The sequence below is a fragment of the Bemisia tabaci genome, chromosome 6 (genome assembly GCF_918797505.1).
Source record: "Bemisia tabaci chromosome 6, PGI_BMITA_v3".
Lineage (NCBI taxonomy): Eukaryota > Metazoa > Arthropoda > Insecta > Hemiptera > Aleyrodidae > Bemisia > Bemisia tabaci.
Window position 1 is genome coordinate 12170633 of NC_092798.1, and position 18010 is coordinate 12188642.

The 18010-nt window shown below is 38.4% G+C and overlaps 1 protein-coding gene across 2 annotated transcripts in view; it reads left to right on the plus strand.

Annotated features, from left to right (window-relative positions):
• Window positions 1-2873: 2873 nt before the first annotated feature.
• Window positions 2874-18010, plus strand: part of Nipped-B (Nipped-B cohesin loading factor) — a 28831-nt gene continuing 13694 nt past the window's right edge. Inside the window, exons 1-11 of one of the 2 annotated variants that reach the window (XM_019057762.2) lie at window positions 2874-3145; window positions 3380-3611; window positions 6476-6628; window positions 7437-7542; window positions 8892-9057; window positions 9732-9853; window positions 11105-11506; window positions 12132-12292; window positions 13284-13485; window positions 14904-15129; window positions 16648-17138. In XM_019057762.2, the coding sequence (XP_018913307.1) occupies window positions 7479-7542; window positions 8892-9057; window positions 9732-9853; window positions 11105-11506; window positions 12132-12292; window positions 13284-13485; window positions 14904-15129; window positions 16648-17138 (1834 nt within the window). In that variant the 5' untranslated portion in view covers window positions 2874-3145; window positions 3380-3611; window positions 6476-6628; window positions 7437-7478. Of the gene's footprint in view, window positions 3612-6475; window positions 6629-7436; window positions 7543-8891; window positions 9058-9731; window positions 9854-11104; window positions 11507-12131; window positions 12293-13283; window positions 13486-14903; window positions 15130-16647; window positions 17139-18010 lie in introns of both variants that reach the window. The other variant, XM_019057761.2, reaches the window with a different exon arrangement.

Below are 18010 nucleotides of genomic sequence, written 5' to 3' on the forward strand. Positions count from 1 at the left end.
TCAAGGTTAAATTTATTCCGTTCAAAAACGAGTTTCGTTCCATTTTGATGGATTATATTTATTTGAGACACATATGTTTACAGGCTTTGGTGATTTTTGAAGTTTACATGAAAGCTCTGAAGCAACTCCAAAAGCGAGAAGTTGACGGAGGTGTTGGATATTTTCTTTTCTAACGTTGCGTGGCTGCAGGCTACAGTGGTACCCGCGAATTTCAAAAAGACGCAGAACCCCCCATGCTTCCGACGGTGGAGCTAAAAACCGGGTGTCAAAAAACTATTAATACCCTCAAAAACATTTTTCGGGTAAAAAATCCGGTCGAGGTAATTGTCAACGATTCCGACGGTGAGGCTAAACCGTGTGTCGAAATTTCCGTCGTTCCTTTATTTTTCTTTTAAGAACGATAGACAAAAACCCAATAAACACGATCCGACTTTTCAGTTTTCAAGTTTCACGTTATCTTTTATAGTTTAAGTTAAATGTTATCTTAAGATGAGAAAACTCATGCGAAAGATTTCATAAAGTGGGGACGTTAAAATTGAGCCATAAGTCAACCTCAGTGCGTTATTAAAATGCGTAACGCTAAACTTTTGGATCTGTGACCCCTCTTCCCCCTTGGAAATCGAACATGAAAAAAATATTTTTGGGGTGGGATGTTTTTTCGTGCACCGCGCATAGTCTCATGCGATCGCTTCAATTTTTTGAAGATCTAAGGACTTGCAAGGGTTTAATAATTTGCAATGCCTCGTAAGTTTTTACGGGCGGTGGGTTTGAGTCGGTTCTGGGAGCGATAATCCTTAGGAAGATTATTCGCTAGACGTATCGTACGAATGTTGCGAATGCATTTGGGCCGCCCGAGTACATTCGCGCCCAAATTGGGCGGCGGGGTAGGAAGCGGTTCCACCGAGGATTTCCTTCGACTCCGCAGACACAATTGCCTGCGCAAAGCTGCTGCGGTATACCTATGTACCTACCCGGAATGGTGCGCAGAATAACAAAAAATCAAAGACTTTCATATTTTTTGTCCGATTGACGGAATGCGATGGAAATGTCGCGAGTTTGGAAGTATTTCTCAAAGAAATCGCGTCAAATTACCTATGAAATAATTTTGTTATTCTTACCATCATACCCTCTGAAATTCCAGCGGAGTAGGGCCGAATTTACCTACTTGCCGCCCATGGGCCGCTTGTATTTAGCCGCCCCTTCTCATTCGTTTTGAAACATCGATACAAACTATCAAGTGAACGTGCCAGAGGAGTGCATAAGACGCGTTTAATCGTTTGGGGCACACTTTTTGTGAAAGCTCTGTTAACACTAGCAAAAGTTCACGGAACGCGAAAATTCAGTTCCGTAAAAATATCTGTGTGGACGAAGCCTTTCATTTTTAAGAAAAGAATGAACATGCAAATTATGAAAGAATAAACATGAATGTGGGTTAATGGTTTTAATTTCCGCCACCGCGCCAACCGTACTGTGTTGGCGCAATGCGTGAAGTATTTCTACAATCTTGTAGGCGCTATGCGATTCACGCCGACCGCTGTTGACGCTGACTAGACGCTGATCGCACTGTTTTTGACGCAATGCGTGGAGTATCCATGCAGTCTTGTAGGCGCTATGAGTTTCACGCTAACCGCTGCTGACGCTGACCGCACCACGTTTGACGCAATGCGTGAAGTATTCACGGAGTCTTGTAGGCGCTAAAATGTGTTTCATGCTGACCGGCGCGCCGAGGGCTTCTCTTTTCATCTCAAGTCACTAGACTAATAATGAAAGGCGCTGTCTCTTGTATCACCGGAAGACGAACAAATCGGAAATTACTATACTTTTAACCCTCAGGAAATGATATATTTTTTCGCCTTTTCTCGTTTGTAATTTCTTTTCCGATTCAGATTTTTTTCGTGGTGCCGACACTTCAAAAAATTACAGCATTTGCCGCCCCCTAAATTTGCCCCCATGAGCCGCGGTCCATGTGGCCACCCCCTAAATCCGGCTCTGTAGCGGTATAATTCATTTTAAACCGTATAAATTAGGCTTAGTAACAGACGGTAAATTATACTCCGATAGGTAATTATGTCGTGCATTCCTTCAAAGAACGTCATACGTCAAAATATTACACAACCCCTTCCCCATCGCAGGTAGTCTGAAAAGTAGGTCTTCCAGTTACACAGTAGATAGTTGGTGATGAAAAGCCACGTAATTATGCATCTATATTGCTAACGTTTCAAATTTTCCGCTTCGTTTATTTGTTAGTATTACCCATTCTTATTCTTTCACTTTTTATATGGAAGGGGGCTGCAAATCTGAGCCGTTGTAGCATGCATTCTGCAGCGCTATACCTACGTAGAACAGTATTCTACGGCGTATTTAAAACATTCGATAGTGGCCAAAGTAGATGCAAACCAGAGTCGGGACACTATTCCGCTCGCTAAGGATATCCTTCGGAAACAAACCTTTAAATCCCCGGTGGTAAAGGGATGAGGGGAGAAAGTTTTAAAAAAAAGTACAATACCTAGCGAAATTCGAAAAGCTTCCAGCGATGCCGGCTTCAATTCTGAATCCGGCGAAAACCGGAAGCCACCACGAACCAATATGATACGCGATTCAGTATGATTTGCCTTTGAAATCATGAATTTGCCTGTATATGTCAACCGTCAGTGCTAGAAAATCAAATTCTGAGCTTTTAAGATGAATTTTATGGCGTAAGGGAAAAAATTACGATGTTGTGGGGAACGGGACTTTCAGCGGAAACGTCATCTCATTTCCCGTTTTACTAATTATTCTCCATTTTAAAGACCTGTGAGAGAGGCTAATGGTGTATAGAAACTTAGAAGTAGTGCCTAGTTGCATATCCCTCCGCCAGCTCCGTACTTTTAATTATTGTATTTTTCATTTCCTTCTACGGCCCAAACAGTTTTTGTCATGAATTTCCTTTTCTTAAATTTGTGATTTTATATTTAAGCCGCTAAAAATTGTAGGTTCCGTTACCCGTATTTCTCAAATTAGTTCAGTTAATTGAGGAACTATTGCACCGTACCACAGAGCCAGTTGTTCCTTCGCGCGTCGTTTCAGCCTTGCCTATCGAAAGCCCTACTTGTAAGTCAACGGCCCAAATGTTTTACATGGAACTAAAATGAAAATAAAACCCCAAGTGAGTGCGAATTTTCATCGTAAAACTGAGTGTGTGTTTGGATTGTGGTTTTTAATCGCTGCGTCTCACTCAAATATCGGCCGGGAATGATGTGAAGTTGCCCTCATTATGTGAAATCCAACTCCGAATTTCCAAATTTTACGGTCAAAACAAACATAATAATGGTTTGAATAAATTTATCTCAATGACAATCATGTTTGTATTTCATATTAAACTCTGACTTATTGTTTCTAGTTTGTGCTCCGGATTACATAAATGCTAGTTTCGAGAGTTCAACAATTTATGTGAGTGGTAAATTCTCCGCCAACTGACTCCTGCATTCTTAACCTGACCGTTTATTTACCATGGTAGACGAGGATTTCGGGCGAATTTTCCCGTTGTATTCGTGCAGTTGCCTTTTAAAGAGCCGAATTATTTGAACTAGCGCAACCTGGATTTGATCAATTTCTACCGCTGGTAGTTGCAGGTAATATTTCAGATTATTTTGTTATGAACTACTTACCAGGATCCATTGGGTTCGAGAGGGGTGAGCAGTTGATCTGGCCATTATCACCTAGAATTGAGCTTCTCCAGGAAGTTTAAGTCGTAGTTTCTCTGCTAAATAGTTTGATAAATAGAGCGTTTGTCAATCCACCAATGGCGTAGTGAACATCTTACTTTATGGAGCATCACTATCTCGCGAAGAGAACCAGCCGAGAATCAGTGATCATGTGAGGTTAGGTATGTCACTAACATTTTATCTCCAACTTATCAGTACTATTTCTCCTACAGTTCTTGTTTTGGATGCAAGAAAATAGTTACCTCTCATTCATAACTAGCAAGGCTCTGTAAGTGTGACTAACATCAAGTTTTTGGGCTCAATCACTTTCATCATTCCAAGTGTCATTGGAGAGCCACCATTACTGAACACTTTCCCCGTCCAACGGCACTTGTTCAACTTTAGGCAAGTTATCAATAGGGATGTTGCTGAAATTTTTTCCACTCTTGTCCAATCTCATTGTTCAGTTTTGCATCTTAGAGCCACTACCCTCATTAATGACATTATATTTTGCGGTATCCTAACGTGGTATGTAGCCAAAAACTAGGTTATCAGCAGATCTGTCATGAGCTTCCTGTCAGATGTGTAATGTGACTATTTTAGCGATTCCCAAAGAATATAGGACATCTCTGTTACAAATCCTTCCTCAATTAAGTAATTGAATTTAAGCTGTTAGAATTTTCCCCGGACATATAACCATAATTACATCATTAACAACATAATTTTAGTTAGAGTCATTACAAATCCACTGTAGTTGTGATCTTTCCAAAGCATGTTTTCATTCTGACACTTATGGATTTTTTCTGACCCCCCCTATCAGTTGGATTTGCTGTTGCACCAGACTTTAACACAGAGTAGGATTGGCTAGGTATGTTCCGAACAAATAGTTGTTTGGTTTATCTACACCAATATTCCTATAAAATAAAGGTTTAACTGACAGCTAAAATTCCCATCAGGCCACAATCTTCTAAATATGCTAAGTTATGTGTATGATAATCTCCCGGGTTTTTTTAATCTAAATAAGTAATAGCTATCTTAGAAGCGGGGACATAGAACTGGAGCTTGCGCATTGTATGTTGAGACAAACGTCAATCTCCAATTAGCTCTGAATTCGCACCACTCAACAGACCAATACATGTAATCAGGTGGCACCACAGGTGAATGGTGACATAAACAATACTTTGACGTTTGTCGTACAATGTCATGAACATACAATGCGCGAGCTCTAAGCTTAGTTTTCTTGAGGGATGGGGGCAATTCCAGAGAGAAGTGGAGGGAATCTTTCCAACTGCCCAGATTTCCTTCCAGTTTAACAAGGTCTTATGGTAAGGTAGTGTGCTCAATCATTACTCTACTCCTGGCCAGAAGGGCTCTTTTTTGCCTGCTTCAGTTGAACCTCACTGGCGAGCTATACACTTTTCATTGGTTTGGCAGGACAGCTGTGCTACTACCATGACGAAATCGAATATTCACTTTAGTTTAATGGGTTTTCCCAATGTTATTGTACAATGACACTAGCCGAGCGAGACATGAAGACTAAAGCCCAGTGTTAAGGTGCGCACTCTATGCTGTGTAAAGGGCGATAAAAACTCCACCTCAGGAACAGCTGACCAATATTGCCCCTCTCTTGGTCATGAAGGAAGATTAAGGTTACCTTTACCTGACTCAACCTTGCAAGGGGCGCAGAAAGTTCCATGTATTCTTCCAAATTCAATCGGCTTTCCCTATTTTCTTATGGAGTTCTTGATTCTTTCCCTTCGAAGACCAAAAAAAATATAGTCTTTCTGGAAGGTTCCCCCATTTTTTCCCACTCACCTCCTGTGTCTGCGGCCATATTTTTTCACTATTTACCGAACCTGGAGTCTGACAAACCAGAGGAGTATCCAGCTTGAAGGACCCTGCATGTAAAACCAAAGGAATTTAAAGTGGAATCTAAAATCTAAGAGGCTAAATTTTGTTAATATTTGCTGTTGTGATCTTTACAACCCGACAAAAACAAGCTTTAAAATTGAATTCTTCATATGCTAGTTTTGAAGAAAGAGGGTCTGAAAAGTAAATTTTTAAGTAAGTATTCTGACATAAGTTTTCTTGCTAAGATGTTGCACTGCTGCTATGTCTAGTATGTTGAGTGTTTTGTTGCGCAGCGGCGTAAACAATACACCGCATACAACATTTGGCTTATCCTTTTCACGTGTCCATGGTAAGAGATTAGAAGCTCTCCAAGATCACTGACATTTCCTTGAATAATGTTTGGAGAAATGCTGAAAAATTTTACTTTTCTGCCCTGTTGTCATCGAAAGTAGTACACAGTAAATTCAATCTTTAAATCTTATCATGTGTAGGGAATTGTTAAGTATATCATATCAAATACAATGAAAACCTGAACATCTGACATGATTATCCAACACCGTAGTTACGGTGTATTTTACACTCGCTAATATATGCAGTATGGAAAAATGGCCTTTGTCCGAGTTCGATTCGTCAAATCATTACAGAGCTTGCCAAAATTTGAAAATTGCAGGGCAAAATAAGACAATTCTTTACTTAACCATATTTTACAATTTAAACTTCATTTGAATTTTTATATGTTGCTTACATTCACATTGTAGGTGTGTTTAAGGCTTGGAAGTCGAGGTGAAAAGTATATTGAATCATCTGACATTATCGGTATCTGACAACCCGGCTGTCTGTTACTGTCGGATAATTGGGGTTCCACTGTAATATTAAAATGTAGCCTAATTGTATTTGATCAGTCTAATTTCTTTTACCAAACGTTTTTCTTTTTTTTTCAGATGTACGTTTCCAGAGTTATGCTCCTCTTGACGTGAACATATCTGATTTGTTTCATCAGATTATTCTTCAGCTTTTTGTGTTCTAACCTTTATGCCATCATGGATGATAGTTACCTATCAGGTCAACTAACCACCTCATTTCATCTAATGCAGGTATGATTTTTTTTCTTCATCGGCTATTAGGGGGGGGGGGGACTATAGATAGATCAGGGTGTCTACAAGTCCGGAATACTACTGATTTTGTAAGTGCGGTCCGAAGCACTGAAAAGGTGTGGAATTCCGCAAAAAGGTCCGGAATTTTTTTAATTCTTGTCATTTTTATCGCAATTTCAAATTTTTGAAATTTTTCGAATTTCGTCAACTGGAGGAACTGAAAAAGTCTGAAAAAAATTTTTCTGTTGACGGAGGTATTGAAGTTCTTGAGAATGTACTGAAAAAGCACTGTATAAGTACTTATTTTTGACGAGCCTGCGTTTGTAGACACCCTGTAGATCATTTTTGCAAATAGCTGCTCAGGAGTCATTTCTCAGCCTGCAGGAGACCGCTCTTAGGTGTACTTGTTACCCAGGCAAACAGTTAGCAAGTATGTAAGTAACAATATTTCCAAGATTCTCCGAAACTATATGTCCCTAGTCCTGTATGAATGCAGCAGCGCAAAGTTCACCTCTCCAAAAGTAGTCAATCAATTTCTGTTTTTTTTTTCTTAAAAAAAAGAGGGAATTTTGCCAAAATTAGTCAGGGAATTTTTTAGAAAAAGTCATAAGTCAAGAAAACGAAAAGTCTGGAGAAAGTTTCAGGTATTAAAGTTCATTTTTCAACCTGATACAGCACAGAAGAGCTTGTAAGAAATCTCATTCTCTATGGTATATTTCTCTGCTGTTTGTTATCTTTGAAAATAATATTTTTCATGTATCAGCTGTAGATAAAAGTAGTTATTTAATTTTCAAATTAATTTTTACAGACTCTCCATTACTTAACCAGCGATGTGCTTTAAAAGACGAAAATGAACGGAGAAGTTCCAAGTGTGCCAATTATTACATTGGCCAGTATCACCAGCCTCTCCGATGGTAAGTTGAATGTAGTCTTAGGCCCTGTCCACACGAGCACGGTTCGAGGAACTTATTCAACGAACTGCTCAGTTTCCAGAACTTGTTCCTTAAAACGAGGCATGCTGTCCACACGAGTTCGCCCGAACTGGAACTGGAACTTCAATAAAACTACACAATTATTGCAAAATAATAGATTATTACGGCCGCCAAAGTAACAAAAATAAATGTCAAGACATGTAAAGGACGTAAAAAACCAACACAAACAAATTCACATCAAAAGAAACATATGTAGAAGCTTGGAGTACAGGGGAAGTTCAGGGTTTTAGAGGAATAAGTTTTAGTAAGTAAGAGGAACAAGTTCCTCGAACTAAGTTTCGCGAACAACGCTTGTGTGGACAAGGCCTTATAATATAATTCTCTTATTTTCTCTCAAATCGTTATTTTCCTGGAGTAAATACATCAACGCTTATCTAGTGCCCTGTTCCCCCTAAGGGTCAGTTTACGAGTATCCCATCTACAAAATTTCAAGTTTTTTCCATAAATCTTTATTTAAATTCTAATCTAATAATAATAGCATACAAGCTTGCACTGAAATATATTTTTCTTTAAATTCAGCTGTTGCAAACCTTCAGCTAAAACCAAAAACTTCTTCCTTCCCTCCCATTGTGAAATGTTTCAAAGACCACAAGCGAAATCGTGTAAATAATATTCCTTGCTCCATCCCAATCAACCCAGAGACTTTGCTTAATTTTGAGCTTAGTTCCTCAAAAAATGTACCATGCCAGGTTTCTAGCGGCCTGGGAAACACGGAAAGTCGGGGAATTCACAACAATGCGGAAAGCCAAGGAAAATCAGATATTTTTAAGAGTAGCGCAATGGCTGAGGAACTTCACTAGTGCCACTCAGAGAACAACTTCCGAAGGCTTTTCTCCATGGTGTAAATTACTAGAAGCGGAAATTTTGTCCAAAGTTCAGCCAAAGTCAGCACAGTCAAAAGGAAGAAAATACCTAACTGGAAGTTTTGTTCAAAGGCCAAGCAAGCCAGGAAACTGAGAAATTTTAGTCAGGGGAAAGTTAAACTGAAGGAATTATAGAAACCGCAACCGTGCTTCATAAGAATCAAGTGTTGTCATTGATTGCAAAGACAGAGTTTTAAATTCAATTTCTAAATTTTCAAATTTTCAGAGCTCAAAATTCAGAGTTTTCAATCGCTGGATTTCAACGCTTCTGATAAAGTTAGCAAAAAAGTCAAATATGATGGAAAAGAACAAATGACCCTCAAATATATCACATAAATGATAGTAAATAATATGTGATATCCAAAATTTTTGGAATGCAATCACTTCATTTTTTTTTCAATTTTTCAGTGGTTGGTGAACTGCCTTTACCGAGTGCCATGCCGCACACGGTAAGTAGCTCGCTCCTCTTTCATCCGCGAGTGGCAGAAGAAGCCGTCAATTTGCTGAATTTGCGAGATGACACTCTGGTCTCGCAGTTAACGCAAGCTTTAAGTCAAACATCCTCCGCTCACATGTAAGTGCCTAACTCTTGTTTCCTATCGTAAATCTCCTGACAAGAGCAGTATCTATCTATGGTAGAGTAGTAGCATGAATGAACTTGGTCAAGGTAATCAGTCCAAAAGCACAATAAGGCCCAGAATAGACGAAGAATAATAGTAATCTCTGACAATTAAACTGCATGGATGTTTGCCCCTTCTTTATCAGTTTCTTTGAAACATCCTTATGTACATGACTATTCATGAGGATAAGAACCTGAATCTATGAAGGCAAATTTTCCAGAAATGCAATTTTACTTAAGTTGGATCAAGAAATCAGAATGTGAGTATTCAATGAAGAACCCTCAAGTATCCTAAAAACGTCTCCAAAATCGATGATCTCTCTGTGGAGCAATCTCCGGAGTCGGTGACCTGTTTGTGAAAAGTCGTCACAGTCTTGAGGTCTGAAGCAGAAGAAAATGTTACTTGTTTTCTCTGAAAATCTTCTGTCGAAAACGACTCGCATAACAGGCAGTGTAGAAATCAACTCCAATGTGAGATATTAACAAGTCCTTTTAATACTGATCAAATTAAAGGTAGATCGTATAAATGACGCCAGGTGGATTTTTGCTGTTTAACTAATGTTAATGGTGAACATTCATTTGGCAAGAGCCAGATTCTTTTCTAATGCAAATAATTTGTGTCGTTACAGAGATCTGAAAGATCAGTATGCTGGGTCGGATTCCCTCGGCGAGAATCTCCTTCATCAGAATGTACCTGAAGTCCTCAAAGCGATTTTACTTAAGAATCCCAACGTGTTCAAACAGCCCTCAGGTAAGCTTATTCATTTGGCCTCGCATCTCCAGCAAATTTCAACACTAGTTTCATTATTTCCTTTCGAAACTAATAGGGCTGTGCGAATAGTGAACTTTCTGAACGAAGTGAATAGCGAATAATTTCGGCAACTATTCGCGAATAGCGAATAATTTAAGTCAATTATTTACAGCTACGAATAGTAAAACGAAAAATTTGAAATGACTTTTTTAATTGTCAGAATTCGCGAATATTACCAAAGTCGACAAAAAAAACGTGATAATTTTTTTAAGAATTTTATATTTGCTCATTCACCTGCACAGAAAACAATGAAATGCTATGATAGTAGCCTAGGCTATTAAGAATGTGTTTGAAGATCCCTGGATGCTGGCTTGACTGTCCCTGCAGTTACGTATACATTCCCAGGATTTGAAGGTAACTGTGCGGGCAGTCAAGCTAGTATCGAAGGAACACCAGACACATTTTAGTATTTTATTTTTTTCGGTGTAAATGAAAATGTGTTTATGAACTTTTTTTTCTAATTCAGACATTTCTGTGTCTTTCAATCCTTAATTTGGGCTCTTTGCTTATTCCCCCAATCGCAATTGCGCTCGCTGTTCGTAAACTCGGCAAAGTCGGTAAGATCAACGGAGATCCGCCGTTGGAGATGTCTCGGGTGGAAGCTGAAGCCTTGCGCAGGTCCTCGCAACGTTGTACGATTGCCACTAGGAAATTCGTTATTTTTGATGGCGCGAATATTTGAAAATTCGTTCCTCGTGATGGCGCGAATATTTGAAAACGTCAGTTCAAAAATTCACTATTCGCGACAGCGTGCTTATTCGCAATTTGCGAATAGTGCGCAAGGCAGACAAAGCGAATATTCGCGGCGCGAATAGTCGGAATTGCGAATATTTGCACAGCCCTAGAAACTAAGCCTCTTTCATTGTTTTTGAGGTATTTGCCGAACCATGCATGTAACAGGTATAAGCATGTACAAAACAGAACTGGAATCAAATGTCATTTTCCAAAGTGAATCAAGAGAGGGAGAGAGGAACGTTGTTCAGGGGCTCATGGACACTTTTAGTGTTGCCTCTTTAATGTATCAATTCTCATTAGTAGGACTAAAAGAAGTAATGCTGCTTCTATTATTTGGATTCAATTTGATGTAACGGAGAATCCCCATAGTGATGTCACCTCAAATAACGGTTATTATCTACAGAAAAATTTTGCTTTCTAGTACTGAATTTTAAAACCCTTATTTTTTCTTTGCAGCAACGCAACCTGTCTGGAAGAGCGAAAACTCATCAATCAATGCAAGTGCAGATGACATGTCATGTTCGAACCCCATGGGTGTGACCAACCAACGTGCCTCTGTGATTATGTCTGACAAGGGGCATCACAACAGCACAAACTGTGATCTTCTTGCGTCACCCTTCTGTGATATCAAACCAGAACAACTAGTTGATAATAGCTTTAGTCAATCGCAAGGCCAGCTGAACAGTAGCGAATCAATAGCAATAAACGCTGGCTCAAGCACGATGCAGCACATGCCTGGGCCACTTCCACGATCTGCACATTCTGAGTCATGCTTTCCCAAAGATAATTCGCAATCCCAGTCGTGCTCAATGCCTCTGACCACTCCGAAGGCAAACCTCCCTTCTGCTCTAGCACCAGGTAATTTTTTTGTCAGTTCTTTTTAACATATGCCAAGCATTATCCCTGAAAGATCAATATTATCTGGCATTATGACATCTTTTTGTAAAATTTTTATTAATCAATTTCTATTCACCGCTCCGACTTTAAAAAATAGTTCACCTGCAAAATAATTCTTCCTCCCTTTCTGCACCCTTTTTCTTAGGGTGATCATCTTTAGTGTGCTCTGATCCTGTTTTTTCCAAATCGGTCCAAGCAGCTAATCATGCAACTGCAACCAGTTTATTGAAACTATGTCAGCCCGATACGACAAGACATAATCCTATCTTAAGCATGCAATATATCTGGCTGCTTTAAACTTTCAATAATTGGCCCACTGATCCGCTGTTGTTTTTCTGTTACATTTACCAACTCAGGCTTCTATCATCAAGTTAAACACTGGAACGAATAAAGCAGAAATGAAGAGTGTTGGCCTTTTATTTTCAGTTTTTTGAGGGTTCAAGTTCATTATTTCGACTTTTTGTACAATTTTTGTTGTTTTTGCCTAAGATTTAAATCTCGTAGTTTGTTACCTCTTTTTCTTGGTTTTGTTGTTTCACCCAATTATTTTGAATTTTTTAAAGTGGTTAATTTTTTTTTTTTTCAGGCTCCTCTCCAGCACAAGCAAGCACTGCGCCTAGCCAAGTCAAATTAAAAGAAGAACCTAGTTTACTAAGTCAAGATAGCAAAACCAGTGTAAATTCAATTAGAAACCTTAATCAACCAATGAAGGAGCCGCGGGTCAATCTATGTAGGCTAACAGCAGAGGTATGATACTTTCCTACCCTTTTTGTTAAGAATTGAAGATGAAAGTATTTTCTTCTTCTTTGTGCTTATCAAACTGTCTTAGTTAAAATAAAACGGATGATAGGAGAGAATACGCTAACTAGCAGGCATTATTTGTCAGTGTTTTTGCAAGGATTTCTGAAAGATTATGGAAGTATGAGTGTCAAAAAAATCATTGTTTACCAACTCAGTGCTAGTGTTATCTTTAACACCCCCCCCCCCCCCAACAGGTTCTTTACGCTTTATCTTGTATGCTGAGAGTATAGAATTATGTACCAAGATGCGATTTTTGTTGAACTAATTACTTTTGCAATATGACCAAATGCATTGTGCAATTCCTGACTACATTATCAGTACTAAAAATAAATATATTGACAAAGCAAAAGCATTAACTATACAAGCAACCAGAAGGCAAGAGAACAGTGCAACTACTTGTCAGTGCCATGCTTAGCTTAAAGTACTTTGACAATTTTAATCAATGAGTCAGTTTCAGAAAGAGCTACAATGTAAAACAACAACAAAGAGAGTTAAAGATGGAATAACATGCCCAGATGGGGGAAATAATAAGCGAGTATATGGTAGAAGAGGGGAAGTTGACAATGATGTAATTCAGGAGATTGTTTTAAATTTTTGGTCTCCAAAGTTGAAAAAATGTCCTCTGCGGATAATTAAATTGTATGAATCCTTTGAAAAATCAAATCGACTTGTTGAAATCATTTTTCCAAAAGATCACCATCTCCATTCAATAACATTACTTTTTTTTTTATCAGTTCCATTGTAGACCTGCAGGTAGCAGTTTATTGCTTGCAAACGTAGCTGACAAATGAACCTATCAGTCTTGGCTTATGGCACATACTCTCAAAACGACTACACTAGGGAAGGTCTCAATTGCGAAATTAATTGTTTTGGAAATTTTGCACCCTCATTTCAAAGCTATGGATTCTATTTGTTTTTCAATTTTGCTTTGTTGCAGGACCTTTTGGCATCTCAAAAATTGAAGAAAGAACCGGTTACACCAGAACCTGTATCCAATAATACAAGTAGTAGGCTCAGCACTAGGAACAAGAAAACACCAATCATAGAGTCAAGTTCTGATAGTGAAGATGATGAGCCCATTAGTAGGACAAAATACTTCAAAGCCAGAGACAAAGAAAGAGAAATCAGGCGGAAAAAAGGTATTGTTTCCTTGTTTCGCTTTACATTAGAAATCTTATTATATAATGTCCTGGAAATGCTTCATCAGAGCCCAAATCTACGCGGGCCAAAATTTTAGGGGTGCAGAAACTTAGTAACCGTGGACCCGTTCGTCAGCTCAAGTAGAATGGAAGAAATCCCTTGAAAATAGGAAATAAAAGGGAAAAGCTGTCTGTATGTTGATATTTTTGCTATGCAAGAAACTTTTTTTTCAAGTCCTAAGCGGGAAATAATCGGGCATCAGGTTTTAGGTAAAAATGGGAATGGGGAAGGGTTGAACTGTCTGCATCATTCTAAAATTGTTAGAAAATTGTCAAACCTTCGGTGCAAAAACCCCTGGTGCTTTAAGGGTTTTGTATTTATTGGCATGATAATAATCGTACAATAGGCTAAATTTTAGCTATTAATGCGGCAATTATGACATTGTTATTTTATTTAAATTTTTTCACATACACTAATGCGATTCAGGAATTCTCCTATTTTTAGAGCTACAGTACAATTCATAAAATAACGAACAAGTAGACATCAAAATTACCAATTGAAACAAACTACTTTATTCAACAAATGTGAATTTTGCTTCAGACACACCTTTGTAACAAAGAACAGAGAAACCAGTTTGACATTGGAGTAGTTGATGGCAACTTGCAAGAGCAAGTTTGGAAACATATTTCTCGTTAAAAATGATCCAAGAAACACCTACTTTGCGATGCCCGGATCATGCTATGGCCTCATTATTCCATAGTTAATTACCACTGTTCAAAACTCACAGGCGCCAAATGCGCCTAATAAATGAAGGCTCTGCGCCAACATGACCCCTAAAAAGTGCCCCCCCCCCCCCCAAAAAAAAAAATTCTAATTTTCCTGTTCGGTAATTTTTCGAAAGTTACAAGTAACAGCTACTAGTTCTATAACTAAAACATCTTGCGTCTGACTTTTCACAAAATATGCCGTGATATATAGACAAAAAGTCAATTTGGCCCCTAATTAATCTGCGATGGCCCCTAAAAATTGAGCTTGATGGGCCACATGGCTCCTGAAACTCAAAGGTGAGTTTCGAACACTGATAATTTCCTTTAAATTTTCTGCTCTCCCGTATTGTAAGCAACTTATCTCTATATTTTGAGGAGAATCTTGGATTTTATGTGGAGTCTCCAACAACCTTCTCTGGAGATTAAGGGAAGCAAGGCTGCCAAACTCACTAATTTTAAGTTTTCAAGGTCAACACTTAGTCTAGTTCCGAACACTTCTCATGCCCCAGAATAATGAGGAAAAACCTGGTAAAGGTGATCTGATACACCCTGCGTAGAATAAAAGCGCTAGTAATATCATTAATATTTATGTGTAATTTTGCCTGTCGTGGAATGAAAGTTCAACTTTTTGTTTTTTGGTTTCTTCGCAGACAAAGAAGAGCGGAAAAAAGAAGATAGAGATTATATACCAGAAGATTCGCCAACATCCAGGTACAGCAAACGAAGGCGAAATAGCATAAGTGAATCGAAAGATGATAATGACGATTCTTTTAATAAACCAAAACCACCAAAACTACGAAAAGTTGAGCGAAAACTAGTACCAGTTCTGGAAAAGCTATCGACTGAGGAGCTCATGGAGACCAACACGTATCATAGGTTTGTTTTTTCAATGGATTTTTTTTTTCACACTCAAAATGTCACAAAATTGTATCGAAATGTAGAGATTAACAGCGTAGATTGCCTCAGATAAATTTTATTTAGGCAATATTTTTGGGAGGTATTAAAATTCAAAACTTGGAAATTCAATTTGGAAAGTAACTGTGTAGAAGTCTAAAAATCTGAGGAACAGGGACAAAATATTCTCTGATTTTGTAAAGTCGAAAATTTGGGTGTAAAAGAAAGTTGATTCATTAAAATAGGCTCATTGAAAGATTGTTGCAAACAATATGCTGATAAGTTAACATTGATCATATAGAAAAGAAGCGGAGATACTTCAGAATCGATTGCAAAGCCCTCACATTGAATGCAGCCTAAAAGTAGAGTCGGCGTCCCTACAATTGTTAGTGAAGACATGAAGTAGTTTCAACTTGTTTTCAAAATAAAGGAAGCATTATTAAGAAAAATTTTGTAATAATTGAGTGTGATGAAACCAAGGTTGGTGTCATTTAGAGACGTTTTGCCAAACCTGATTGGAACTGGTCTGTCGCACTAAAGCATTGCAGCCAAGTGAATAGACCATTTGCCTGAAAATTCCACTCAGAAATTCCACAAATGTTTCGAATACTTTCGGAAAAATGTATATATAAAAAAAATTAAATGCTTTAAGTTGATTGAAATCATGTGTGAGAAAAATATATGATAAGTTTGCAAGATTGACTGCCGCTCTTGTCTCAAGACGTCTCTCTCTCGGCTAACCTGATTGCTAGCAATTATGAAAAAAGTGCCTGCAGGTGTGTAAAATTTAAGAATATGTATAACATACCTGGCAAACTCTGCATTTTGGAGGGTGTTATGTGCATTCTTTATATCCTCAACGTCATTTTTGCGTGGATTTTACCTGCATCAATTCCACTCAGTTGACTGTATTTCTTGTTTGCAACAAATACAGTAATAATGCTGAAAAGATTTTCAGGTGTCAGAAGACTTGTGACTGTTCCTCAAAACGAAGAACTTTAGTTGTGAAAAATGTCAATATTCCGCATCAGCATGCTTTGAGTAGCATTCCTCCTCATTTTGGCTGAATTAACTTCCAAATATTTTACCATTGGAGTTAACATGGCTCTAAGCTTTAAATTGCCTTGTTTAGGTCTCAATATTATCAGATAAAAATACACCTTTACATCTCTTGCCGGTAAAAAATGAACTTTACTACTCTGGACTCATTTTTAAAGAATTGACTGAGTATTTCCAGCAGGAATCACTAATTCAGTTTCCGAGTCTAATTTAGTTTTCAAGTCTAATTTTGTTTCCGAGTCTAATTTAGTTTCCGAGTCTAATTTAGTTTCCGAGTCTATTTCAATGAAAGTTCTCATCTTGGAATGTTTTCCTCTGCTCACCGAAGTCTTTTATCCTACAGATAGTCACTTTTTATAATTGTAGACAAATATAGATTACTATAAATTAAGAAGAATTATTGACATTCTCACAAATTTATTATTTCGTTTTTACAACTAGGTTCAACAAGTCAGTAGAAAAAGTTCTGGACAGTGTAGAAGACATTGAAATGGGCGATATGCACGATGCAGAAGATGAGACAGTGCCAGCAGAAGTCCTCATCCCCAAGTACCAGCTCCAGGATCTCTGTTCGGAAGCGGCCAAGCTGAAGACCCTCGGGGCCATGGAGTCCGTGCCATCCGACAAGCTCATCCGGCTGCTGTCCATCCTTGAAAAGAACATCCGCGACGGGGCCAAAGTGTCGCCACTGGCCGACCCGGATGACGACGAGGAGGAGCGCAAGCTCTGGATGGAGCTGGCTATGGAGCGCGTCATGAGAGCTGTCGACGCATCGCTCACGGCGTTGTACATCCTCACGTCGCCAAACATGCACAAGAGAGTCTATCTGGAGGATGTTATCGATAGGGTTGTGTTGTTTGCCAAGTACCAGCTTCACAATACTGTCTATCCGTCTTTCGATCCCGTCTACAGGATTGATCAAAAAGGAAAAGGTAATTTTTTGAGTGCCTTTAAGTTCAATTTGCTTTGCGTAAAATAGTAATCACTTATTCGTTGGTAGATATTGCATCTGAAGACTTCACCCTTTTGATCGGGCATAATTATCTTCTTTTCCTCTCTTTTGACTAGCTCTCTTACTTTGGCAGAATCCTCATTAGACAAAGAATGTATGCTTTAAATACTGTTTGTCGAACCTTGAACCCTCTGCGTCATTTTGAAAAGGAAGCTCGCCTAATCTGCTCACCAGCCATAGTAGCATGATGTAATAGTTTAAAATTTTTATGTTTTCTTTAATTTGTGTATGGTAAACCAGAATGGTCTAAATTATAATATTTAATCCAACATATAATTTTAGTTAGAAACGAGACAGGCACTCAGTGATATTACAGCAGATCTCTCTGAGGGTTGTCGTGTCTGCGTACAGATTTTGAAAACCACCTTGGTTGATGCATAACCTAAAAAAAAAAAAAAAAAAAAAAAAAAAAAAAAAAAAAATTCATTTATCATTGGGGCTATTTCTAATATACATAACACTAAATTTCGAATTCTTCACACATACCCTCCCCTGTAATGTTTCTGTGACGTACCCTACCCTTCAACATGTAAAAATACAATAGCGCAACACTCTCATCGACCTCCCTAAATAGCGTTACATATTTTATGAATGGCCCCTTTCGTTTGATAAGCCTTTATCACACTTTCAAAATACTCCATCAAAATGTCAAGGTCAAGTGCTGTGATTGGTCCAAGTCATTGAATAAGCCAATCACAACACCTGACCTTGATATTTTGATAGCTAGCTTTGATAGTGTGACACAGGAAATAGTGCTTTGGATAATACTATGCCAATCTTGAGTATTTAAGT